At 45.2% G+C, this 27,850-nt stretch overlaps 2 protein-coding genes across 3 annotated transcripts in view; one reads left to right on the plus strand and one right to left on the minus strand.

Moving 5' to 3' along the window:
* Positions 1-27,850, plus strand: part of PSMD1 (proteasome 26S subunit, non-ATPase 1) — a 143,195-nt gene that overhangs the window by 65,857 nt on the left and 49,488 nt on the right. The window contains exon 17 of the mRNA XM_081956037.1: positions 25,188-25,302. Coding sequence (XP_081812163.1) covers positions 25,188-25,302 — 115 coding nt within the window. The remainder of the gene's footprint in view (positions 1-25,187; positions 25,303-27,850) is intronic.
* HTR2B (5-hydroxytryptamine receptor 2B) lies at positions 1,389-15,799 on the minus strand. 2 transcript variants are annotated; one of them, XM_081956107.1, is made up of 4 exons: positions 15,359-15,799; positions 13,962-14,419; positions 9,437-9,637; positions 1,389-5,045 (listed from the first exon to the last, which is right to left on the minus strand). In XM_081956107.1, exons 2-4 carry the CDS (start codon positions 14,224-14,226, stop codon positions 4,156-4,158), a joined length of 1,356 nt encoding a protein of 451 aa, XP_081812233.1. In that variant the 5' UTR covers positions 14,227-14,419; positions 15,359-15,799; the 3' UTR covers positions 1,389-4,155. The 2 variants fall into 2 exon arrangements, with proteins under 2 accessions (XP_081812233.1, XP_081812232.1); XM_081956106.1 differs by having other exon boundaries at positions 13,962-14,616.

Raw genomic sequence — 27,850 nt, forward strand, 5'->3', positions numbered from 1 at the left:
TGAGATATTAGAATAATGCTATCATGTCTCCCCTAGTCCTTCTTTCTCTTAAGCTAAACATACCCAGTTCCTGCAACCGTTCTTCATATGTTTTAGTCTCCAGTCCCCTAATCATCTTTGTTGCTCTTCTCTGCACTCTTTCTAGAGTCTCCACATCTTTTTTATATCGTGGCGACCAGAACTGAATGCAGTATTCCAAGTGTGGCCTTACCAAGGCATTATAAAGTGGTATTAACACTTCACGTGATCTTGATTCTATCCCTCTGTTGATGCAGCCTAGAACTGTGTTGGCTTTTTTGGCAGCTGCTGCACACTGCTGGCTCATATTTAAATGGTTGTCCACTAGGACTCCAAGATCCCTTTCACAGTTACTACTACTGAGTAAGGTATCACCTATACTGTACCTGTGCATTCCGTTTTTGTTGCCTAAATGTAGAACCTTACTCTTTTCACCATTGAATTTCATTTTATTAGATAGTGCCCAATGTTCAAGTTTGTCAAGATCCTTCTGTATCTTAAGCCTATCTTCTGGAGTGTTGGCTATTCCTGCCAGCTTGGTATCATCTGCAAATTTGATGAGTTCCCCATTTATTCCCTCATCCAAATCATTGATGAAGATGTTGAAGAGTACTGGGCCTAAAACAGAGCCTTGGGGTACTCCACTGCATACTTCCCTCCATGTAGATGCAGTTCCATTGAGAACTACACGTTGAGTGCGGTTGGTCAGCCAGTTACCAATCCATCTGGTGGTGATGCTGTCTAACCCACATTCTTCTACTTTATCTAGTAGTAGGTTATGGTCTACCTTATCAAAAGCCTTCCTGGGGTACATTATAATAAGCTCCGCGGGAATTATTTATTTTATTTTTCAGCAGTTTAATAGAAAGAAGGACTAGGGGAGACATGATAGCAGTCTTCCAATATCTCAGGGATTGCCACAAAGAAGAGGGGGTCAAACTATTCTCCAAGGCACCTGAGGGCAGAACAAGAAGCAATGGGTGGAAACTAATCAAGGAGAGAAGCAACCTAGAACTGAGGAGAAATTTCCTGACAGTGAGAACAATTAATCAGTGGAACAGAAATTGCCTCCCGAAGTTTCCCCAACACTGGAAGTCTTTAAGAAGATGTTGGATAGCCACTTGTCTGAAATGATATAGGGTTTCCTGCCTAGGCAGGGGGTTAGACTAGAAGACCTCCAAGGTCCCTTCCAACTCTGCTGTTGTATTGTATTGTATTGTATATATTTTCCATGTTGGAATTCTCTAATCCTAAAAAAACAGCTTCATTTATCTGTGACTCTGATTTATTCTTTTTTTTTATAAAAAGAAAAAAGTTAGCTCCCTGTACCTATGAACAAATTCTGATCGGTCCAGTGATTGAAAATTACACAGGTGGCAATTGTCTCATTTATTGTACGTTTTTAATCTTACATTTATCGTATGCTTCGTCACTTTATAGTACATTGTGCATTTTAAAGACGTTTCTTTAGACTTCCGTAAGTTACATATACTCGTAATAAATTACTTGTATGTTAGGATCTAAACTTTATTGATCGCGGGAATTCCGTTTCCATTAAAATATTCCTACTAGTTCAGTTTCTTTTGTACAGGTAGTTCTCGACTTACAACCATAATTGTTGCTAAATGAGACATTTATTAAGCGAGTTTTGCCCAATTTTATGCTTTTTCTTGCCACGGTTGTTAAGTGAATCACTGCAGTTCTTAAATTAGTAACCCGGTTGTTAAGTGAAGATGACTTCCTGATGACTTTGCAGGTCGAAAGGTTGCAAAATGTGATCCCATGACCTTGGGACACATCAGCGGTCATAAGTATGAAACCAGTTGCCAAGCATCTAAATTTGGATCCCACGATTATGGGGAATGCTGCAAAGGTTGTAAGTGTGAAAAATGGTCGTAAGTCACTTTTCCCAGTGCCGTTGTAACTTTGAACAGTCACTATATGAACTGTTGTAAGTCTAGGATTACTTGTAATTCCTCATCATATGTAGCAGAATCAGAGTTTTCAAGAGATTTGTCTAAAATATTAGCCGATAACCCGGTGTTTTCCGGGTATTTATTTATAGGGGGAAAATGTCTGGACCAAACCTAATTTCTAATGTTGGATTTTCCCGCTTACCAGAGGGAGCCCCCTTGTGGAGTATTGTGAAGCCGTTACCATGGCAACTCCACTGGGCTGTACAGTAGATGCCATTTTATGGCAGTTCAGTAGAAGCCATTTAATGGAACAACAGGCTGTATCTTAACAGAACACACACCCTGAGGGGTGTTAGGGGCGTCTTACCCCCACAGTATTTGTTTCCAGAGAGTAAGTCATTATGTACCAAGTTTGGTTGAAATTGCTTGAGGCCTTCCAGAGTTATGCTGGAACACACACACACACACACACACACACACACACACACACACACACAGCCCGAGATGAATTCTTGCATTGGAAGAATTCTCAGCAAGTAAAAAGAATCTAATTGATCAGAGGGATCTTGTATGGATCATATCTGAGTTTCTTTTGATGAAATAACTGCAGACAAGACATGATACTCAAGGGCTAGGGGACTGGGCATTGGTGGGAACAAAATATAGGCAGTCCTCGGTTTACGACCATAACTGAACCCTTTATGTCCTATAGCCAAGGACAGGAGTGTCAAACGCAAGGCCCCCGGGCCAGAACAGGCCCGTGATGTGGTTGGATCCAGCCCACAAGGCTGTTCTGGAAAATGTAAGGGACTGGCCCACGTCTCTTCGGGGTTGTTAAGTGAGTCACATGGTCGTTAATGCAGCAGTCATTAAATGATTGTTGTCTGCATTGGGTGTTTTTTTTCCTCTTTGACTGGAACTGGAACTCCAGTTTCTTGGGGGGGGGGGGAATAATAATAAATAGCAAAACTCATGGTCACATGGCCTCAGGATGCTGCCCACCGCTGTAAAGGTGGCCCTGTTGCCAAGCACCGAAAATGCAATCGTGTCACCGTGGGTGTTGGGATATCCATTGGAAGCTTTACCCTGTTTCCCCGAAAATAAGACCTCCCCGTATAATAAGCCCAACCAGGCTTTTAAGCGTATGCGCTAAAATAAGGCCTCCCCCGAAAATAAGCCCTCCCCGAAAATATTGCAACACAGCAGCAGCCATAAGGTGACCATGCTCGCCGCCTCCTGCACCTCAAAAATAATAAGACCTCCCCAAAAATAAGGCCAGGCGCTTATTTGGGGGGTCAAAAGTCTTAATTTTGGGCAAACAGGTGCCTCTGGATCGTAAGTAGCTTTCTTTGGAGGGAGGGGTGTTTCTCTCGTAACTTTGAAGCATCACTAAGCAGCCGGTCTTAGTATAAGGACTATCTGCATGCAATTTGGTAAGAAAAAAAAATATGTGAGTAATTCAACTGGCAAAGCTGAGATTTATTAGACAGATTTGGATTTTTGAGACATGTCCATAAAAAGGGGGTCCCCAGCCCCTAGTCTGCAGCCACTCCTGGGCAGTGGCCTATTTGGAGCCGGGCAAGTGGCGGGCTGGCCCGCACATGTACAGCTCCAATTGTGCAAGGGGGAAACCAGCAGTTGAGCTATGCATGCATGCACATCGGCCTAATGCATGTGGCCCGGTTCTCCTCTCCCTCCCCCCCTCCAGCCAGACCGCCAAGCCAGAAAGTTTGAGGACCGCTGCATTGGCCAAGGAGAGCAGAGTTAACGAATTTGCAACAGCTGGCCTTTTAATCTTCCTTTGTTCTGGAAGAAGACGCTAATGAATTCCTAGATAAGTTTAAGATACACACTTTATTCCTAAGCATAAGCATCCTTGTGTAAAAGACACAAACCTTGCATAGGTTTGAAAAAGTAGCCCTTTGTCTTTTTGTCATGTCGCATGTGCGTCTGTTTAAATAAATCGGAGATGAGGAATCGGAGTCTTGCCAGAGCTGTATTTATTTATTGAGGCTCCTCCGTTTATAAACCCACAGTGTCGGAAAGCTTGCATTACCTCTTACACTGGAGTAAACGGAGGTGGTCTTGGGGCAGGAGGAGACCAGTTCTTAAAACTGCAGTTAGTGATCATATAAATAATGGATGAAAACCATATATATACATACTGCCGTTTCCCGACGGGCTTCGTGCGCACGCATGGGGTGCGTTTCCCACCGCCGGGCTACACGTAGCTGGCTTGTTCTTCTGTTTTGTCCGCTTCGTGCTCTGTGAGGAGCAATGTGTCCAGCAGAACAGCCGACGACGACTGAATGGGCGAGCTGCAAAGCCGGTGGTTTGGGTAGCCGACCGGATTGATCCCGTTCCTCCTTCCATGGTGCATCATAAAAAGCTTGGAGTTCTCGGTCACCGAGTTTCGGAACGAGAGCCTGGCGGAGGGTCTCCGGGAGGCCGTGCCGGCCGCCGTAGTCTGGTAATTGCAGGTGATGTACCTGCCAAAGGCTTCCCGGAAGGTCTTATTGAAAAGGGTGTAGACCAGTGGATTCACCCCCGAGGAAACGTAGCCGATCCAAACGAAGATCTCCATCAGCATCTGGATAAACTCCTCGCTACAGGATTTGCACAGGACGGAGGTGATGTTGGTGATGAAAAAAGGGCACCACATCACCAGAAAAAGGAAGAACACAATCCCCAGCACCTTGGAAGCCCGCTGTTCGTTGGTGATAGACTGCACTGACTTTTTCCCGAGGGTGGACATCCTGCGTATCATCATCGCTTCGTTCCCGTTCGGCAGAGCTCTGTCCTTGCGGGAACCCTCCAGCATGGCCATTTTTTCCGGCGAGGATCCGTCCGTCATCTCCCGCTGGAAAACGGTGGAGATGGTGTTCCAAGTCAGCCGTTGAGGCAGCCTGTTGACCAAGTGAGCCTTCTGGTGCAGGACCCGGATGGTCAGGAAGTAGCTCACCACCATAATGGCCAGCGGGACGAAGAAGGCGGCTATCGAACCGTACAGGATGAAGTCACCGAAACGGTTGGGCTTCAGCACACAGGTGAAGTTCCGAAGGTTGGCACCATTTTCTTCTATCCCGCGAATCGGGATTGGAATCGCGATGCCTGGAAAGGAAGCAGAAATCCAGTCAGCTTCTGTCTATGCCAGGGGTCTGCAACCCGCAGCTCTGGAGCCGCATGTGGCTCTTTCCTCCCTCTGCTACGGCTCCCTGGTGCCAGTCGGCTCCACAATTGATAGGGCTTTTGGTTAGGACAGGTAGAGGAAAAAGGATGCCCCGCTAGGAGTAGACTCTATGGTGGGGAAACTGGACTTCCGATCAGCAGAAGAAAAAGGACGCTGTGCTAGGAGGAGACTCTATGGTGGGAGAACTGGACTTCCGATCAGCAGAGGAAAAAGGACGCTATGCTAGGAGGAGACTCTATGGTGGGGGAACCGGACTTCCGATCAGCAGAGGAAAAAGGACGCTGTGCTAGGAGGAGACTCTATGGTGGGGGAACTGGACTTCCGATCAGCAGAGGAAAAAGGACGCTGTGCTAGGAGGAGACTCTATGGTGGGGGAACTGGACTTCCGATCAGCAGAGGAAAAAGGACGCTGTGCTAGGAGGAGACTCTATGGTGGGAGAACCGGACTTCCGATCAGCAGAGGAAAAAGGACGCTGTGCTAGGAGGAGACTCTATGGTGGGGGAACCGGACTTCCGATCAGCAGAGGAAAAAGGACGCTGTGCTAGGAGGAGACTCTATGGTGGGGGAACTGGACTTCCGATCAGCAGAGGAAAAAGGACGCTGTGCTAGGAGGAGACTCTATGGTGGGAGAACCGGACTTCCGATCAGCAGAGGAAAAAGGACGCTGTGCTAGGAGGAGACTCTATGGTGGGGGAACCGGACTTCCGATCAGCAGAGGAAAAAGGACGCTGTGCTAGGAGGAGACTCTATGGTGGGGGAACCGGACTTCCGATCAGCAGAGGAAAAAGGACGCTGTGCTAGGAGGAGACTCTATGGTGGGGGAACCGGACTTCCGATCAGCAGAGGAAAAAGGACGCTGTGCTAGGAGGAGACTCTATGGTGGGAGAACCGGACTTCCGATCAGCAGAGGAAAAAGGACGCTGTGCTAGGAGGAGACTCTATGGTGGGGGAACCGGACTTCCGATCAGCAGAGGAAAAAGGACGCTGTGCTAGGAGGAGACTCTATGGTGGGGGAACTGGATTTCTGGCGAGCAGTGGAAAAAGAATGCTGTGCTAATACCACTTTATAATGCCTTGGTAAGGCCACACTTGGACAACGGCATTCAGTTTTGGTCACCACGATGTAGAAAAGATGTGGAGACTCTAGAAAGAGTGCAGAGAAGAGCAACAAAGAGGATTAGGGGACTGGAGACTAAAACATAGGAAGAACGGTTGCAGGAACTGGGAATGTTTAGCTTAAGAGAAAGAAGGACCAGGGGAGACATGATAGCAGTGTTCCAATATCTCAGGGGTTGCCACAAAGAAGAGGGAGTCAAACTATTCTCCAAAGCACCTGAGGGTAGAACAAGAAGCAATGGGTGGAAACTAATCAAGGAGAGAAGCAACTTAGAACTGAGGAGAAATTTCCTGACAGTGATAACAATTAATCAGTGGAACAGAAGTTGCCTCCAGAAGTTGTGAATGCCCCAACACTGGAAGTCTTTAAGAAGATGTTGGATAGCTATTTGTCTGGAACGGTATAGGGTTTCCTGCCTAGGCAGGGGGTTGGACTAGAAGACCTCCAAGGTCCCTTCCAACTCTGCTATTATATTGTATTGCTAAGAGGAGACTCTATGGTGGGGGAACCGGACTTATGGCCAGCGGTGGAAAAAGGATGCTGTGCTAGGAGGAGACTCTATGGTGGGGGAACCGGACTTCTGGTCGGCTCCAGAATTGAATGGGGGACTTCCATTTGGGACCTTTGTGGCTCTTTGAGTGTGTAAGGTTGCCAACCCCTGGTGTATACATATGTGGAAGGGAGGACCTTGGAAGATTTTGGGCAGTGGACACAGTGATTGGGAAGATCTGCAGATGGGAGCCCAAATGGTCCTCTGGATATCAATAGAAGGGAAAGCTTATAGCTCAGGGTTGATCTGTGGGGCCCTTGGTGCTCTCTGAGGTTGGTCTTTTCCTTACAGACAATTCATTTATTGCCCAATTGGGTGGGCTCATCAGGGCCTGAAGGGAGTGGGGTTTGTGAGGAGCAGGACGAGGACTGTGGGGTGATAAATTATCAATTATAATATTAGAAGTGATAAATTATAATTGTGAATTATCACTTACTGCCCCTATGTACACTGGGAGTTTATTCTCAGATCCTTATCATGGTTGTGCCAAAGGAACATAAATGCATGGCCGTTCCAAGAAGGCTCCAGCCTCATTTGCACCACCCAGGTGATCCTGAGGACACAGATAAAACCTCCAAGTGGCCTCAACGACCCTCTAAAAGGAATGCAAATGTCCAGCTGTCTGCACGGAGTAGAAATCCTTCCCTTCCCCACCATCCAGTCCGAGCTGAAGAAGCTTCTTGGATGAGGAGAGAAACATCTTCAAAGAAAGAACCAGAAAGTCCAGTTGCCTTCAGAAAAAGCACCTTTGGGACCACAACGAGACCTTACACACCGGAGACAAATCTCCTTGTGTGTCCAACCCCCTTGGCCAATAAAGAATTCTAATTCCAGTTGAAGCTCCGAGCATGGTGGTGTCCTTGCAGACGTTTGATGGCCCATCTGAGTGACACCATCAGTGATGTTGGGCCACGAAACATCTGCAAGGAAACCCCCAAGCTCAGAGAGCACCAAAGACCCCACAGCCTTCTGGATGAACGCCCCTCACCCTGTGAGAAAGGGCTCCTCCAGCTCCTCACCACCAGCCTTCGCCAAAGCCCCCCCCCCCCGGAGGTTGAAGCAGACCCCAAGTGGGAATTTCTGCCCCCCTCCGACCCACACAAAAAGACCCCGAAGGGGGAGACTCTCTGCAGCAACACAAGCCTTCATTGCACGTATCCGGCCCAGTTTGAGGACCTTTGATTTAGTGTGATATAAAAAATGCAAATAATTTTTCTGAGGACCATCAAAATTTTCTCACGCGCCACCAGTTGGCTACCGCTGGACTAGAAGACCTCCAAGGTCCCTTCTCATTCTGTCATTCTCCAACTCCTGGACTTTGGGCCGTGATACCAACGATATTATACGGTCTTCTGATCCATAAGTGAGGTGAGCCTTGGGGGCCCAAATGGTAGGGAGAAACAGGCGCATCTGATTTCAGGGAAGGGCATTTGAAAATTGGAAAGCCCTTGTTATCCTGCTTCACAATCTTCAGGAATTCCATGGGGATTAGGAAGCTTCTGTTGTAAGAAGCTTCTTTTTGAGACTTAATGTATGACTGCAATAATCCTTGTCAAAAGTCTTAAAAGCTACTCTTGATAAGATCGGTAAGGCAAGGGGGGGGGGGTGCATAATACCACAAAAGGCAAATTAAAAGATGTGCTTTGAAATTTAATTTCCAAGGGCCGTTCTTTATTAAAACGCTTCCTTTCTTTGATTTGGGAAGTTTTGGGCGGTTGAATGTATATGTCACCGTGAAAGACCGAAATTGGTGAATGTCGACATTCACCGGTGAATGTCGACACATACCAATTTCGGTCTTTCATGGTGACATATATATAACGAGTCAGCGTAACGCTTTACTTTTGCTTTTCAATTCACGGTCCTGGAAACTACACGTTCTAACCGCGCAGGATCGCAGGTTTTTTAAAAAAAGAAGTCCGCAAATAGAAGACGCTTAAAAGGAAGCGAGGAGCCGAGGTGTCGAGAAGATAAGGGTATTAGGATAAGGGTATTAGGATAAGGGTATTAGGATAAGGGTATTAGGATAAGGGTATTAGGGTAAGGGTGTCGAGAGGATAAGGGTATAAGGATAAGCAAATATTTCAGACATACACCAAGCGACTATGTGAATGTCGACATTCACCGGTGAATGTCGACATTCACCAGATTTCGGACTTTCACAGTAAGATATATATATTTTTACCAGGAAGCGGTGGGACTATTTTATCTTGGGCGTAGCAGCGGTGGGTGAAGAGGGCGCCCGTCTTTTATTTTATTTTTAATTTATCCTCCCAAAGTCATCAAGAGTAGCAGATCTGGAGGTCAGCTTTGTTGAATTGAATATTATTTGCCAGAAAGGAAGCGTCTTCCTTTTGCTCTTTTGTGTTTTAAAGACACTGCCAGTCCGCAGGTTTGACATATTATTCTATTCTACTATACTAAATTCTATTCTGTCTTTTCTATTCTATTCTATTCTATTCTATTCTATTAATCTCTAGTCTAGTCTATTCCTAAACAACAAGAACAAAAAATTAAACCTCAGAGCCTGGCTCCCACCTCTGCGCCTGCCCATTTCATCCAGCGGTGTTAACCTCCCCCTCCTCCGGCTGCCATTTCACCCCTTCCCGCTGTGCGTTGGGCCAGGGTCCCCCTCCCCGCTTACCTATGGAGATGAGCCACACCACGGCTATTTTGATCAGGGTGGTTGCCCGCGAGTTGTACTGGCTGGCCTGGATGGGCTTTTTGATGGCAACGTAGCGGTCGAGGGAGATGGCGCAGAGGTGCATAATGGAGGCCGTGGAAAAGAGGACATCCAGGAACAGCCAGGCAGGGCAGAGGTACGGAGGAAGCGGCCAGGGCTCTTCTGAAACAGGACAGAGGAGGATCAGAGTCATTTTCCGGGGACAGGAAAGGAAGCCTGCGCAGGTCGTCCTCGACTTACAACCATTTTCTTTAGCGGCTCTTCAGAGGTACAACGGCACTGCAAAAAAAGTGACCTACGGCTGTTTTCACACTTACGACCATTGCATCATTCCCCACGGTCGTCTGATCAAAATTCGGACGCCTGGCAACGGATTCGCATTTATGACGGTTGCAGCATCCCGGGGTCCTGTGAGCCCATTTTGCGAGCTTCTGACGAACAGGGCCCATGGGGAAGCCGGATTCGCTTAACAACCGTCACAAGAAAGGTCGTAAAATGGGTAAAACTGTCCGGCTGAGCAAGGGAAATGTTGGGGTCATTTGTGGTCGTAAGTCGAGGACTAGCTGTATTGACTGTGTTGTGAACATTCTTGGACAGACTGTTGAATTAGGATAAGCGTGTTACTCGCTGAACAACTGCAGTGATTCGCTTAACAACAGTGGCCTGAAAGGTCGTAAAATGGGATAAAACTCTCTCAACAATTATTTCGTTTAGCAAAACACAAAAAAATTCGGCTCAACTGTGGTCATAAGTAGAGGACTACTTGTATAAATGCTCTTTCATAGGGAGGGCATTTGGTCGATTATAAGCAGTCCTCGACTTACAACGGTTCATTTAGTAATCGTTTGAAGTTAGTGAAGTTAACAGTAGTGAAAAAAGCAACTTATGACCATTTTTCACATTTACAACCATTGCAACATCTGCATGGTCACATCAAAATTCAGACGTTGGCAACTGATTCATATTTATGACGGTCTCCGTGTCCGCGGGGTCATGTGGGCCCTTCTGATGAGCCAAGTCAATGGGGAAACCAGATTCACTTAACAACTCTGTTCCTATCTTAACAATTGCAGTGATTCACCTAACAGCCGTGGCAAGAGAGGTCGTAAAATGGGCAAAACTCACTGAACAAACGGGTCAGTTTAGCAGTAGAAATTATGGTCGTAAGCCAACCATACATCATCAAGACGTAGTACTTTATCCGGCAGCATTTTAAAACTTGCTTTAAACAAATGACTTGCAACGCCTGGCCTCAGACACAACAAACACGTGCACAATCTAAAAATGGAACGGGGTGTTTTCTTCTGCAGAACGAGTGCTGATTTAATGACACTCTGGATTTCTGGAATTGTGTGTGGGCCTTCGCCAAACTCTCTGCTTTACTTAGGCTCATTACGCCCTTGGCCAAAAACCTGGAGAATTGTGGTAAATAGTTTTTTCTGGTGAAATAGAGGAGGTGGTCTCGGCTTTTGCGAGCGGCAGTTTAGTTTAGTTTACTTTATTGTCTTTGCCCCTCGTACAACAAAATTAAATGCATCTTCAGTGTACATGATAGCAGTCTTCCAATATCTCAGGGGTTGCCACAAAGAAGAGCGGGTTAAGCTATTCTCCAAGGCACCTGAGGGTAGAACAAGAAGCAATGGGTGGAAACTAATCAAGGAGAGAAGCAACTTACAACTAAGAGAAATTTCCTGACAGTGAGAACAATTAATCAGTGGAACAGAAGTTGCCTCCAGAAGTTGTGAATGCCCCAACACTAGAAGTCTTTAAGAAGATGTTGGATAGCTATTTGTCTGAAACGGTATAGGGTTTCCTGCCTAGGCAGGGGGTTGGACTAGAAGACCTCCAAGGTCCCTTCCAACTCTGCTATTGTATTGTTTTGTATTGTACATTATAACTATAAAAATCAAACACAAAACACCCATCCACATTCTATGCAATTGAATTGAAAACCTCTGATGTTGCATTAATATTGCACTATACGGTAGAATTCAATATGGTTACTGCCCTGGGATAGAAGCTGTTTTTCACTCTATTGCGCCTTGTTTTTACTGTCCTGTACCGTCTGCCAGATGGTAATAGTTCAAAAAAAAAAGGGTGCCCAGGATGAGATGGATCTTTAAGGATGTTTTGAACTTCCTTAAGGCAGCGGGAGCTATAAAGCTCTTCCAAGGAGGGGAGAGGGCAACCCGTGACCCTCTGGGCAATGACGTTGACCCTCTGGAGCCCTCTCCTATCTACCATTGAGCAATTGGAAACCGGACACAGTTTGTGCAGTAAGTTAAAATACTCTCTATGGTGCAGTGGTACAAGGTCACCAGCAGTGTTTCATTCAGGTGTTGTTTCCTGAGAAGTCTCGGGTCGTATCATCTCTGCTGGGCCTTTTTGACCAGGGCTGCAATGTGGGCGCCCCAGGACAGGTCCTCTTTTAGGATAACACCCAGAAAGCTAAAACTGGCCACTTGTTCCACTCGGTCTCCATTGATAAGCAAGGGTTGGATGTCTTATCTATTGCTTCTGTAGTTCACTATAAGCTTCTTGGTCTTATTGGGGTTAAGGACCAAGTTAAGGTCTCCACACCCCGAAAGCAACCCGTCCACCTCATCTCGATAGGCAGACTCATCTCCCCCCCCCCCCCCCGGAGATGAGTCCCACCACGGTTATTATATCATCTGCAAATTTAGTAATAGTATTACTAGTGTGAGTGGGAATGCAGTCATGCACATAAAGAGTATAGAGTAAGGAACTCAACACACAACCCTGTGGTATACCAGTGTTAAGAATAAGTTGGATATCAAGCAACGAATTTGCGAACACCTAGAAGCAAACAAAGTCATAGCCAAAAGTCAACATGGATTTGTCAAAAACAGATCATGCCAGACTAATCTTATTGCATTCTTTGATAATGTGACAAAATTAGTGGACCAGAGGAATGCCGTCGATATAGTTTACTTGGACTTCAGTAAGGCTTTTGATAAGGTAGACCATAACCTACTACTAGATAAAGTAGAAGAATGTGGGTTAGACAGCATCACCACCAGATGGATTCGTAACTGGCTGACCAACCGCACTCAACGTGTAGTCCTCAATGGAACTGCATCTACATGGAGGGAGGTATGCAGTGGAGTACCCCAAGGCTCTGTTTTAGGCCCAGTACTCTTCAACATCTTCTTCAATGATTTGGATGAGGGAATAAATGGGGAACTCATCAAATTTGCAGATGACACCAAGCTGGCAGGAATAGCCAACACTCCAGAAGACAGGCTTAAGATACAGAAGGATCTTGACAAACTTGAACATTGGGCACTATCTAATAAAATGAAATTCAATGGTGAAAAGAGTAAGGTTCTACATTTAGGCAACAAAAACGGAATGCACAGGTACAGTATAGGTGGTACCGTGCTCAATAGTAGTAACTGTGAAAGGGATCTTGGAGTTCTAGTGGACAACCATTTAAATATGAGCCAGCAGTGTGCAGCAGCTGCCAAAAAAGCCAACACAGTTCTAGGCTGCATCAACAGAGGGAGAGAATCAAGATCACGTGAAGTGTTAATACCACTTTATAAGGCCTTGGTAAGGCCACACTTGGAATACTGCATTCAGTTCTGGTCGCCACAATGTAAAAAAGATGTGGAGACTCTAGAAAGAGTGCAGAGAAGAGCAACAAAGATGATTAGGGGACTGGAGACTAAAACATGAAGAACGGTTGCAGGAACTAGGTATGTCTAGCTTAAGAGAAAGGAAGACTAGGGGAGACATGATAGCAGTGTTCCAATATCTCAGGGGTTGCCACAAAGAAGAGGGAGTCAAGCTATTCTCCAAGGCACCTGTGGACAGAACAAGAAGCAATGGGTGGAAACTAATCAAGGAGAGAAGCAACTTAGAACTGAGGAGAAACTTCCTGACAGTCAGAGCAATGAATCAGTGGAACAGAAATTGCCTCCAGAAGTTTCCCCAACACTGGAAGTCTTTAAGAAGATGTTGGATAGCCATTTGTCTGAAATGGTATAGGGTTTCCTGCCTAGGCAGGGGGTTGGACTAGACGACCTCCAAGGTCCCTTCCAACTCGGTTATTCTATTCTATTCTATTTGAGGGGCTGCCACAAAGAAGAGGGGGTCAAATTGTTCTCCAAAGCACCAGAAGGCAGGAACGATGGAGACTAACTAAGGAGAGAAGCAATCTGGAATTAAGGAGAAACTTTCTAAGAGTGGGAACAATTAATCAGTGGGATGGAAGTTGCCTCATGAAGTTGGGAGTACTCCATCACTGGAGGTTTTCAAGAAGAGATTGGACAGCCATTTGTTATAGGCTTTCCTTCTTGAGCAGGGGGCTGGACTAGAAGACCTCCGAGGTCCCTTCCAACTCTGCTATTCTCTTAGGGCTTTGACTTACACGCCCCGCTCTTTGCCCATGTGCACCCCAACCCAGCCAATGCCCTTCTTGCATCCTCAAACATCGGTTGGTCGATCCGAATCCGGTACTTACCAAACAACAGAGTCAGCAGGGCGATCGGCATCACAAAGAGGCCCACCAGCAAATCGGCCGCCGCCAAAGACATCAGGAAGTAATTGGTGGCGTATTGTAATTTTTTCTCCAAAGACACAGCCAATATGACGAGGATATTTCCTCCGATGGTGGGTATGATGACGATCAGGGTGAGCAGACCGGCCCAGCGTAGTATATTCCATTCTCCGGAGTTGATCTGCAGAGATCCATTCCTGAGATCAGATGCGTTCAAAGGCAAGAGCATCTTGGTGACCAGACGGCTGGGCTTAAAATTATTATCTCATTGAAGCATTCCCCAGAATCTGGGAACTTGGTCTTCTTAGGCAGCCAAGTATGATTTTCATGAACGATTAGCATGATGCAAAAAGTCTCATTTGCTCCTTCAAGGGATCTTGGTCCAATCAATGCTTATCTCCAATTTTCTGTCCAAGTCCTTCCTTGAAAAAGCCACATAAATTTTAAAAATTTCAGACTTGCTAGCCTTGGCTCATTTGTACCTATCGATCCTTGTAAGTCGGGCTAACTGTGAACAAGAAATCTCTAAAAATGGTTGAAAAGCGAGGTTGAAATTAGCTCTTCCTTCTCCACACGTGGCGTCAGGGATTCAGACCTTGCTCCAAAGAGATGTCTTTCTCTAGGTAATAAAAGCAGTCCTTTGTAATTATTACACGGAAATTGAAAAGGTTTGGTTTTCGTTGCAATTTACCTGTCTTACGCAAAGTTGGATCGTTATAATCTGATCCGTTGCAAAAGAAAAGAAAAATTCTATTCCCTTTTTTTTTCTCCCCACTCCTTTTACTTGGTAGTTTTGACATGTGTGAGCCTAATTTTATTTCAATTGAATTTTGTTTTTTTGGAGGGGAAAGGTTACAATCCATATTTTTTTAGCTGGGCAATGCCACTTCCAAGGAGATGATGGACGCTAAAATTCTATAACCTGTCCGTTTACAAATAATTCCTTTATATAGATAGATATAGATATAAATATAGATATGTAGATATATTCCACGGGGTTTATTTTAGGTAAGGAATAAGGTGGATTTTCACGCTGGGACTATTAATTATCATTACTAGTTACTTCTCTGGCTTGGAAAATACTAATTTTCTGGCCAGGCGTGGATCGTAGTTTCTGAAATAAAATGTTTAATGCTAGATTTAAGCCTCTCTCCACCATAAATCTGCAGGGAAGCTTTTGACACGTTCATTCTTCTAAACGAACGTAAATTTCCTCCAGGCGTTTTATCTTTCCCCGTTATTATTTTGACCGGCTTTTTAACACCCCAAATTCAATCCCATTCTTATTCTCACCCCAGATTCATACACACACACACACACACAAACACACATCCTGTAGCTCAGAATCAGCAAAGTCTTACCTTGATTTTATTTTGTTATATATTTCCCTCCCTCTCTCTGGAATTTACAAGCATTCTCTCCTTGAACCAGAGACATTCTCTTCTCCGAAACGTCCTGGGGATGATGTGCTTGCTTCTGGTTTATAACACTGGATATATATGTTTTTTAAATTTGTATTTCTTTTTTTTAAAAAGACTGTCTTGGAATTCCTTTGCCTTCTTCAATGCCGCTCACCCCTCCTTGCGATGGAGGTTTCTAGCGCGGCCGGCTCCGCTTTGTGACGGAGATTGCTTTCTGGTGCCAGGTCCAGGAAGAGGAGGGGGGCCGTTGAGTGGAAGGTTCCCTCCCCTTGTCCGGCTCTTGCTTCTCTGAGCAATTGTAGCTCTTCCTATCTCCTTGACCGGTGCTTCCCAGCCCTTCCTTGCCCTCTGCCCAGCCTTCGCTCTCTTCACTGACTCAGTTTACAGCCTGCCTGCCTAGACTGTTTCATCTGCTGATTGACTCACTGGCTCCCCTGAGCATCCAGCTTGGCAGCTTCAGAGCAAAGTTAGGAAAGACTCAGTGGAGATTCTCCACCTCCGTCCATCTCTCTCTCTCTCTCTCTCTCTCTCTCTCTCTCTCTTTTTCTCTCTTTCTTTCTCTCCTCTCCGTGAGGTCGGTTGGGCTGTTATCTGGGGGCCCCTGGTGCTCTCTGAGCTTGGTAGTTTTCTTGCAGATGTTTCATGACCCAGCTAGGGAACATCCTCAGTGCTAGAAGGGAGTGGGGTTTGCTCTCGTGTTATATAGCTTGCCCTGTCACTGTTGGTGAGAGTGGTCTTGGTGGTTCCTTGATTAGACTGCTTGTCTGAGTTGGTAGCTCCTTCCAAGAGAGCAAATCCCATTTCTCTGTAGCACTGATGATGTTACCTAGTTGGGTAATGAAACGTCTGCAAGAAAACAACCAAGGTCAGAGAGCATCAAGGATCCCACAGATATTATCTCCCTCCCTCCTCCTCCATTCTAGCACTGATAATATTACCTAGTTAGGTCTACAAGAAAACAACCGAGGTCAAAGAGCATTAAGGATCCCACAGACACCAGCATCGTCCCCCTCCTCCTCCTCCTCCTCCTCCTCCTCCTCCTCCTCCTCCTCCTCCTCCTCCTCCCTCTTGCATTGCCTCCTGAAGTTGTGGGTGCATTGATTGTGTTCCCCAGTTGGGTAATGAAACGTCTGCAAGAAAACAATCACGCTCAGAGAAAACCAAAGACCCCACAGTTGTTGTCTTCCTCCTCCATCATCATTTTAGCACTGATGATATTATCTAGTTAGGTCATGAAATGTCTACAAGAAAACAACCAAGGTCAGAAAGCACCAAGGATCCCACAGACATTGTCTCCCCTCCTTCGTCTTGCATTGATTATGTTCCCCAGTTGGGTAATGTAATGTTTGCAAGAAAACAACCAGGTTCAGAGAAAACAAAGGACCCCGCAGTCGTCGTCTTCCTTCTCCTCTTCCTCCTCCTCCTCTCATCATTCTAGCACTGATGATATTACCTTCTTAGGTCATGAAACGTCTATAAGTAAACAACCAAGGTCAGAGAGCACCAAGGATCCCACAGACATCGTCTCCCCTCCTCCTCCTCCGTCTTGCCTTGATTATTGACAAGAATTATTGATGATTGACAAGAAGCAATGGGTGGAAACTAATCAAGGAGAGAAGAAACCTAGAACGGAGGAGAAATTTCCTGACAGTGAGAACAATTAATCAGTGGAACAGAAATTGCCTCCAGAGGTTGTGAATGCCCCAACACTGGAAGTCTTTAAGAAGATGTTGGATAGCCATTTGTCTGAAATGGTATAGGGTTTCCTGCCTAGGCAGGGGGTTGGACTAGAAGACCTCCAAGGTCCCTTCCAACTCTACTATTGTATTGTATTGTATTGTATTGTATTGTATTGTATTGTATTGTATTGTATTGATTATGTTTCCTAGTTGGGTAATGAAATGTCTGCAAGAAAACAACCAGATTCAGAGAAGGCCAAGGACCCCAAAGTTGTTGCTGTCCTCCCCCTCCCCCTCCCCCTCCCCCCTTTTGCTGTGTTCCCTAGTTGGGTAACAAAACATCTGCAGGGAAAGAACCAAACTCAAGAGACCACCAAAGACCTCACCTAACGTGGACTTCCATAATGCCGATGAGAATAGGCAAATGTGAGCATCCTTCCTCAAAATTAGCCGTGTCTCATGCCGGGAAAGAAAGAAACGAGGCCAATCAATAGGTAAAGATCAACATGTTTCAGAGAAGTCAGCGGGAAGTGAATCCCAGGGAGCAAAAAAACAGCGGGAGCCTTAAATGAAGGATTATAATAACATTTCAATGTTGAAGGAGGAACGGAATAATTAAAGCAGGGATCTTTGTGGAGCGTTTGCATTTTGTTTGGCAAATTTCTAATCCGTGCCTCTGAAAAACAGCTACTTTGGGTAAAGGCAGGAGACAGGAGTGCAAAATTAAATCAAATCACCAGGCTCCGTTGTGTGCTTTAGTTTTCACCCATGCTGGCAATACCACTTTCTCCTCTGCCTTAAAATGTTGTTACTCTCACAGGGCAAAAGGTGGGGGCTTCTCTGAAGGGAAGAATAAAAAGAATGCGACTTCGCTTGATTTGCCTTCGCATTTGAAGTAGATATAAGCCAGGGGTGTCCAAACTTGGCAACTTTAAGACTTGTGGACTTCAACCAGCTCTGCTGGCTGGGGAATTCTGGGAGTTAAAGTCCACAAGTCTTAAAGTTGCCAAGTTTGGACACCCCTGATATAAGCAGTCGTGGCCAAGTGAGAAGAGAGTTTTGCTGTCATTCCTTGCCACCCTGGTTAAGTGAATCTGGCTTCTCCATCGACTTTGCTTGCCAGAAGGGGATGACGTGACCCTGAGACACTGCAGCCGTCGTAAATACGAGTCAGTTGCCCAACGTCCGAATTTGGGGATGCAGCAAACGGTTCAATAGCGCGAAGAATGGTCATAAGTCCCTTTTTTCCAGTGCTGCTGTAACTCCGAACGGTTACTAAATGAAATATTGTAAGTCAAGAACTACTTGTAGTTCCTCCCTAATTACTAAATGCATCGTTTGCTGTTGCGTCGGAATATTGTGCTCCTGCATCCAGTCACATTTATATTCTAATTTGTATCAGTCTGTGTAAGATAAAGGTTCCCCTCGCACAAGTGTGCCAGTCGTTCCCGACTCTAGGGGGCGGTGCTCAACTCCGTTTCAAAGCCGGAGAGGCAGCGCTGTCCGAAGACGTCTCCGTGGTCATGTGGCCGGCATGACTCAATGCCAAAAGCGCACGGAACGCTGTTCCCTTCCCACCAGAGATGGTCCCTATTTTTCTACTTGCATTTTTTACATGCTTTCCAACTGCTAGGTTGGCGAGAAGCTGGGACAGGTTACGGGAGCTCCCTCCGTTACGCAGCGCTAGGGATTCGAACCACCGACTTTTCTGATCGACAAGCTCAGCGTCTTAATCTGTGTAGGACAGGGGTGTCCAAACTTGGGAACTTTAAGACTTGTGGACTTCAACTCCCAGAATTCCCCAGCCAGCATGGCTGGCTGGGGAATTCTGGGAGTTGAAGTACACAAGTCTTAAAAGTTCCCAAGTTTGGACACCCCTGGTGTAGGAAGACTAGTCTTGTATTTCCATTCTTTTTTTTTTTAGGTTGGGCTCGCTGCTTCTGGTACCAAAACGGAACAGGCTATGCTTCCATTAAATTACCTGTTGAACTCCAGTTTTAAGCAGACTTTGGGGGAATCTGGGAGATAAATTTCTCCTCCAGATATTTGTCTTTTTTAAAAAAATAAAAGTGCAGTGTTTAAACGGGCTTGTAATCAGCTGGAGAATTGTGGACCTTGGGGCACATTGAATAGCTGAACGGGTGCATGGCTGCATAGCAAAAAACAAATAAAAAATTATGGGTTGTCTGTTTGCACATATGTTCTTGAGCTGAAATCACAATAAAGAAAATTTCTCACATGTCAGATTCATTGCAACATATGGCTGATGTGCTGAGGAAGTTGGACGGTTAATATTTAACAACCAAAGCCAGTCTTGATATTTAACAGAAGAACAGAGTTGGCAGGGACCTTGTCCAACCCCCTGCTCAGGCAGGAAACCCTATATTGTTGCAGATAAATGGTTGTCCAATCTCTTCTTAAAAGCTTCCAGCGTTGGAGCATTCACAACTTCTGGAAACAAGTTGTTCCACTGATTAATTGTTTGAACTTTGAACTATCATGAAATTCCTCCTTAGTTCTAAGTTGCTTCTCTCCTTGATTAGTTTCCACCCATTGCTTCTTGTTCTACCCTCAGGTGCCTTGGAGAATAGCTTGACTCCCTCTTCTTTGGGGCAACCCCTGAGATATTGGAAGACTGCTATCATGTCTCCCCTAGTCCTTCTTTTCATTAAACTAGACATACCCAGTTCCTGCAACCGTTCTTCATATGTTTTAGCCTCCAGTCCCCTAATCCTCTTTGTTGCTCTTCTCTGCACTCTTTCTAGAGTCTCCACATCTTTTTTACATCGTGGTGACCAGAACTGAATGCCGTATTCCAAGTGTGGCCTTACCAAGGGATTATAAAGTGGTATTAACACTTCACGTGATCTTGATTCTCTCCCTCTGTTGATGCAGCCTAGGACTGTGTTGGCTTTTTTGGCAGCTGCTGCACACAGTTGGCTCATATTTAAGTGACTGTCCACTAGGACTATCACTTAAAGTTTCTTCCCTAAGATTTCCCTCCCTCTTTCCTTGTTTTATAAACACTTTCCTTTATAGTTCCGTTTCCCTTCCCTATGCGCTTTTATATTGATTTATTATAAAATGTGGCTGCTTTTCTCATTGAAGTTGTAAACTAGCTTCAAACATAATTTTTCCCTTTGATCATATCATGGCACTTTGAGACTTACAACTGTTGTTTCAGTGGCTTTGGAAAAAAGTGACTTATGTCCGTTTTTCACACTTACGACCATTGCCGAATCCCCATGGTTACGTGATTTGCATTCAGACTCTTGACAACTGACTCACGACGGTTGCAGTGGCCTGGGGTCACGTGATCCCACTTTGCGATCTTCCGACAAGCCAGGTCAATGGGGAAGCTGGGTTCACTTAACAATCAGGTTACTTACTTAACAGCTGCAGTGATTCATTTAACAACGGTGGCAAGAAAGTTCATAAAATTGGGCCAATCACCCTCCACAAATGTCTCACTTAGCAACAGAAACGTTGGCCTCAATTTTGATTGTAAGTCAATGACCACCTATATTAACTCCCGAAGAATAACACAAGAGTATAACATATGTCTTGAAACAATTTTGTTGTCAACGCCATTTGGTTCTAAAATCTTGTCCAGGGAAAGAATCTTTTGATTTTATTGATGCATTTTTATTTATTTATTTTTGATTTTATTGATGTATTTTTATTTATTTACCAGCTGATAACCCGGTGTTATCTGGGTATTTATTCATTGGGGGGGGGGGGAAGCCCCCTTGTGGAGTACTGTGAAGCGGTTACCATGGCAATTCCACTGCACTGTACAATAGAAGCCATTTTACGGCAGTACAGTAGAAGCCATTTTCAGGCACAACAGGCTGTATCTTAACAGAAACACACACACACACACACACAAACCTGAGGGGTGTTAGGGGTGTCTTACCCCAACAGTATTTGTTTCCAGAGAGTAAGTCATCTGTGTAACAAGTTTGATTGAAATTGCTGGAGGCGTTCCAGAGTTATGCTGGAACACACACACACACACACACACACACACACACACACACACAAACACCATAGATGAGATAGATAGACAGACAGACAGAAAATAGATAGATAGATGATAGATAGATAGATTGATTGATGTTTATTGTTCATACTTCTCAGAGGGGGGCTCTTTTGATTTCAACACAAGCCGTTTTCTTGCACTTCCCTGAACAGCTTCCCTGAACTTTAGAGGAAGAAATGTGTAAAGCACAATTTTCATAATGGTTTGTTAAATAAGCCATAGAGGTGTGAGTTCCATCCATCACCCTGTGCTGGAGACATTGTGTGTGGCCTAGCACCGTGTGAGTACCAGACCAGCCATCCATTTAGACAAATTAATTACAGGCATAATATGGAATGCATGAAGGAAAAAACCCCAAGAGAGATTACTTTATATATTCCCTACTTCTACCATTAAAATATCCCAAAATCCTTTATTTTTCTTCGTTGCCCTTTCCAATGTGATCCCGGACGCAACTCAACAACCTGTCGCTCCAAATCAAATGGATCATATATATAGGGGCCCTCAACTTACAACCACAATGGAGCCCAAAACCTCTGTCACTACGTGAAACATTTGTCAAGTGGGAGTTTTGCCCCATTTTACGACCATTCTTTGCTACGGTTGCTAAGCAAATGGCTGCAGTTGTTAAGTTAGTAACATCATTGTGAAATGAATACGGCTTCCCCATTCTGACTTTGCTTGTCAGGAGGTCACAAAAGGACATGAAATCAACTTTGAAGGAGCCAGGTTAATCTCCAAAACAGAACACCTCAACAAGAGAATAATTATGGAAGCCATCGAAATAGAGAAACACCCCCACAACATGAATAAACGTGATGATACCTCCCGCTTACCAAACATCTGGAAACCAGCCCTAGCCAACAAACGAACACCACCCATCACCCAAGCTGTTACAATACAAAACAACAATGCACACACAGCCAGCACCAATCAGCACCAATCTACCAATCATGATACAACCACACAACCAATCATTCCACTTACTGAAACAAAGCCAGCACCCCATCCCCTCCCACCAAGATTTACAGAACGACGGCAGCTCCGTTCCCATTTTAAGCCCAAGCCCGAAGATGGCAGGTGAGATCTTGCCGAAACGTTGCAAAGACAATTTCAATCTTACACGGGAAAAGACCCAAATACAACAAAACCAGTATATATATATATATATATTCCCGTGTGTAAATACACACACACACACACACACACACACACACACACACACACATATGCATGCATGCACGCATATGTAATGAGCCAAAGGACAGAAAGGGGGAGTAGTGAGTTCCCTCCCATATTTGGGCATACCAGGGGTTGTAACACAAATACATTTACATATACATATACATATGCTAAGGAGTTCGACATTCTACTCTCCCTCCCCACCTGAAAAGAACTCTGTTCCAACCACCAATTGCATCACATTCCGTTACCTCAGTTCAAACTGGCAGGTGTTCCACTCCTTCACTCAGGAGGTCTGGGGCTCCTTACAGTACTGAACTTTGGTACCTCACCAAAATGTCTACGTCTTCCACTTATGGAACTGCTTCCGGACTGAAGGTGATGGGAGCAATATTTCCTTATGTGTTTCCATCACCGACCACCAGTGAGCCAATTTTTCCTGATGGTTTCATCGTGAAGCACAGGCATCCAGCTATATATATGATAAGGGAGGAGAGCTTGCGTCTTAGAGATTATTATAACTGCCTAACACGTAAAATAGCCCAAGTTCAAATCCCAGTAAGGGTATGGCTAGCTGATGAGAGCTAAATAGCTTGAAATAGATCTATACTAGTCTCCATTTATTTATTGGCAAAAATTATATATGTATATATGTATGTGTATATATATGTGTGTGTGTGTGTGTATGTATGTATGTATGTGTATATATATATGTGTGTGTGTGTGTGTGTGTGGTATTTGTGCTGATAAATAAATAAAGGGAGACTAGTATAGATCTATTTCAAGCTATTTAGCTCTCATCAGTTAGCCATACCCTTACTGGGATTTGAACCTGGGCTGTATTACATATTAGGCAGATGTTAGGCACTAAGCCACAGGCTCTCCTCCTTTATCAGCTAAGCCAGGGAAATAGGTATGTATTTACACACACACACACACACACTACAATTCCCAGTTTGGTAGTCCAAAGTCTCTTCTATTTCTTATATCTTGCATCATTTTCAGACCAATTCTTGCTTTTTCCCCCTTGCCAAATATATTTATGTATTATTCAGTTCTTCAAAATGTTTCTTTTCCAATTTTAATGGGATTGTCTGGAATACGTACAGTAGCCTTGGCAGTATATTAATTTTAATCGTGAGCAGATACCGATTCTGATGGATGAGAATCTTGTCTTCAGGGAGAAAACAAAAACAGTGTAAAAATTTGACTGTTCATCTTTTTTCCTAGGAATCTGCGATTTGAACCGATGCCCAGGGCAGTACCAATGTGTTGGCATGTGGGCCTTAAAACATACGTTTCTCCTTTAACTTTCGGGTTCATTTATTCAAGGCCTTGTCACCTCCTCGCGTGTTTATAGCAGGTTTCTCTCTCTCTCTTTTTGCCAACTTTTGAGCTTTGTTTGAGAACAAGGTGACAAATGGCTTTGCGCGGGGCGGCGTTTATAGCCTTCATACCTGAGCTGCCTTCAGTAAAAAAAAAAACCATCCCAGCTTGTCAACTCTGCCCTCTTCCCCTCCTTATTTACATTCCTACTCTGAGTTCCTTCTCAAAGAGAGAGCAGAAAGAGCCAAGCTTCGTGGGTGTCCTTTGGTTTTGAGTTGGTTTTTTGGGGGGAGGGGGGGGAGAGTATTTTATCCGGCCTTTTCCAGAATATATCCAGAATAGAATAGAGCTGGAAGGGACCTTGGAGGTCTTCTAGTCCAACCCCCTCCTGAAGCACGAGAACCTATATAACATTTCAAGATAAGTAACAGTCTAGTACATGGATGGCTAACCTTTTTTGGATCGCGTGCCAAAAGCGGGGGGAGCGCAGGGTTGTGCAGGTATGCCCAAACCCATAATGCTATGTGCGTGACCCCATTACGCGTGCGTGGGCTCCCCCTTGCAGGCGTGCACGCACAACCATCGCTCCCTCTCCCGCTTTTGGCACACTTTTTTCTCCCTCCACAGGTTCCAGAGGCTTTATAGGAGCCTGGGGAGGGCGAAAACAGCCTCCCCCTCCTTGGAGGCCCTCCAGAGGCTTCAGGAGCTTCCCTGAAGCCTCCGGAGCATGAAAAACTGGCCCTACGGGCAAATCAGAAGTTTGGGAACGGACTTCCGGTTTGCTCGTAGGGCAGGTTTTCGGCCTCCAGAGACTTCAGGGAAGCCTCCGGAGGGCGAAAAACTGCCTTAAAAGAAGGCCAAAGTCAGCTGGCCAGCATGCGCATGCACACTAGAGCTGACAGGGCAATGCCTCTCGTGCCCTAACAAATGGCTCTTTGTGCCACCTATGACACGCCTTCCACAAGTTTGCCATCATAGGTCTAGTGTCTCTTCTTACTCCCAAGTCGACCCCTGTTCTTTAGCTGTTCCCTTCGTTTGGCAACTCTGCGCATGCGCACACTGGGAACAGGCTCCAGCTGTTCTTCTGCCCCACTGATGTCTGACTCCGAAGGCAGCTGATAACTGGCATACGGCCCTGGCCCCCTCTCTGCCTCCGACACAGAGCCCTCCTCCGAGCCTTCCCCAGACTCCAGGACTGGCCCATCTTCCTCCCCAACCTCCTCACTGTCCGAATCTGCTGCCAGCTCTGCTGGAGGAGGCAGAACACTTTTCTCTGTACTTTTTCCAAAGTCTGAACATCTTTTTTGTAATGTGACCAAAATTGGTTGTAGTATTCCAGGTGTGGGGGTACCAGGGTTTTGTAAAGTGGCACTAATATTTCACGAGATCTTGATTCTATGCCTCTGTTTATACCACCCAGGATTGTATATAAAGATACCATGTTTATAAAGATACAGTCTTTTCAGCTTGTAAAGAACGTTCCTTTGTGTTTTCTTCAGTAATAAAAACCTTCATTATGCTCTTCCTTTTTCCTGTTTAGGACTCCTGAACAATGTCCAAGTGTTGTTTCCTTGTTGTCCGAAAGTTACAACCCGCATGTCCGCTACGGAGCAGCGATGGCTTTGGGGATCTGCTGCGCTGGGACAGGAAACAAGGTAAGGCCAGGTGCAGCCAAACTGCAATTCTTGTCTTTTCCACTAAAGTTCCAAGAATTGGAGTATTTATTTTGTTTGTTTGTATCACAAGTTTTCTTATTTTTACAAATAACACAAGGGGGCTGTCAGGTTTCCGAAAGATGCCCTCCTTAATTCATGAGCCTCGAGCCAAGATTCAGAAGAAATCCAGTCAGTTATTAGGAACATCATTTCGGCAATACCCCATTGCAGCCAGATCTAAACCTCATTTGAATTATGGCTGAACTTTGACCCTGTTTCTTCCCTCCCTTCAGTCTGTGTCATGAATCACATTCTCCTACGAGGTGCACACCTCACAAGCCTGCTGTAGTAATCTGAGATCCCACTCTAGCCGAAGGCGTGCGCGGAATGCGTTCCCCCCCCTTTCCTCACTATGCCAACTTGATAAAAGGCATACAAATGCTTTATGACAGGGGTGTCCAAACTTGGGAACTTTAAGACTTGTGGACTTCAACTCCCAGAATTCCCCAGCCAGCATGGCTGGCTGGGGAATTCTGGGAGTTGAAGTCCACAAGTCTTAAAGTTCCCAAGTTTGGACACCCCTGCTTTATGAGTTGACAGCGGCAAGCATATCCAGTACACCTTCCTCCTTGTATTTATCCAACAACCCTCTGGGTTGGGCAGAGAGAGAGAAGGTCTGGCCCAAGGCCACCAGTTGGCTTTCATGGCTAAGGCGGAACTAGAATTCACAGTCTCCTGGCGATTGGCTCAAAGACACCGAGCTGGCTTTCCTGCCTAAGGCGGGACTCCAACTCACCTTCTGCTGCTAATTGGCCCAAAGTCACTGAACCAGCTTTCATGGCTAAAGGCAACTAGAACTCACCGTCATCTGGTGATTGGCCCAATGTCACTGTTCTGACCCTTCTCCCCAAATATGACAAACCCTCTGACGTGAACTCAAAAGATTCCTTGATTAGGAAGGTCAAACTATTTTCCAAGGCACCTGAGGGTAAAACAAGAAGCAATGGGTGGAAACTAATCAAGGAAAGAAGCAACTTAGAACTGAGGAGAAATTTCCTGACAGTTAGAACAATTAATCAGTGGAACAGCTTGCCTCCAGAAGTTGTGAATGCCCCAACACTGGAAGTCTTTAAGAAGATGTTGGATAGCCATTTGTCTGAAACGGTATAGGGTTTCCTGGCTAGGCAGGGGGTTGGACTAGAAGGCCTCCGAGGTCCCTTCCAACTCTACTATTGTATTGTATTGTATTGAATGCCGGCAGCCGCGGCAAACAGTTTTATCTTGCGGGCTAACAAATCTGGCCGACTGGGATAATGGTCTGCCACATCTATTCATCTCCGTCCACTGCCTTTTATCCCTAGGGTGGGGCTTCGCTAGCAGCGGTGGGTCTTCCTTCCCAAGGACCGGCCCATAGATTTCCACTGGTCTCCTCTCCTCTGCCTTCAGGCACTTCAGTGTGTCAGGCACTAGACTCAGCTGTTCCTCCTCTTCCTCATAAGACACCTCCAGACCTGGGGGCTGTTGACTCTCCATCTGGGTGCTGATGGACGGCCCAGGCTCCGACTCTTCCCCCCCCCTTTTCCTCTCTCTCTCCCTCTCCCTCTCTCTCTTTCTCCCTCTCTCTCCCTCTCTCTCTTTCTCCCTCTCTCTCCCACCCCCTCTTTCCCTCTCTCTCTTTCCCTCTGTCTCTGTCTCTCTCTCTCTCTCTCTCTCAGTGATTATATATAATTGTGGCCGTTTTTACAAAATACCTCCTAAAAAAACATTTCTAAATTGAAAATTATTATTGTTATTTCTTTTGGAGGGTGCCTTTGAGTCAGTATTTACTCCTGGCAACTGCCTGGATAAGACCCTGCCGTTTTCTTTCAAGATTTTGGAAGTCCTTTGCCATTGCCTACTTCCTAGGGCTGAGAGAAAGTGACTGGCCCAAGGAATCAAACTCCAGCACCCCTTGCTGAGGGCATGGATGTCAGCTTGAAATCCTGCACCATAAACCATCATCTCCTTGGGGACGATGGGAGGGAACATCTGCAGGGAGAGAGAAAAGCTGGATTAATGAAAGCAGCTGGCACAAGATGTATTTATTTATTATTATAAACTTTTATTCATTAAACATGAAACTCAAGTCAACTGAATATTTAAAAATGTATCACGATTATTATTAATGTATATTATTATACTTTATTAAACATGAAACTCAGTAAACTGAACATTTAAAAATGTATCACAAATATTGACAATTATTATTATTATTTACTTTATTCATTAAACATGAAACTCAGTCAACTGAATATTCAGAAATGCATCACAAATACCAGTGACTAGTGCTAATGGTGGATATGGTTTGCTGCCAGCGTCCCAGGGATGAGCCAAGGACCTTCTTAAAATATAAGGGGTTCCGGGTAGCGCAGTTTTTTGCTGTTCCACTGGTATTATTGCAGGAAGCTGCAATTTATGGATGTATCTTGTAAAATTCTTGGACATGGTGCCAAGTGCCCCGATGACAATGGGTGTTACATGCTTCATCCATAGCCGTGTAGTTTTGATG

This window comes from Natrix helvetica (assembly GCF_964273705.1).
Source record: "Natrix helvetica genome assembly, chromosome: 5".
Lineage (NCBI taxonomy): Eukaryota > Metazoa > Chordata > Lepidosauria > Squamata > Natricidae > Natrix > Natrix helvetica.

What these genes read in the sequence shown, in the direction of transcription:
- HTR2B (XM_081956107.1), bottom strand. Translation starts at nt 14,226, where the DNA reads ATGCTCTTGCCTTTGAACGCATCTGATCTCAGGAATGGATCTCTGCAG. An exon ending in CCTGCTGACTCTGTTGTTTG is followed by an intron (nt 9,638 to 13,961) that starts GTAAGTACCGGA and finishes GTCCTGTTTCAG; the next exon opens with AAGAGCCCTGGCCGCTTCCT. An exon ending in GGTGTGGCTCATCTCCATAG is followed by an intron (nt 5,046 to 9,436) that starts GTAAGCGGGGAG and finishes CTTCCTTTCCAG; the next exon opens with GCATCGCGATTCCAATCCCG.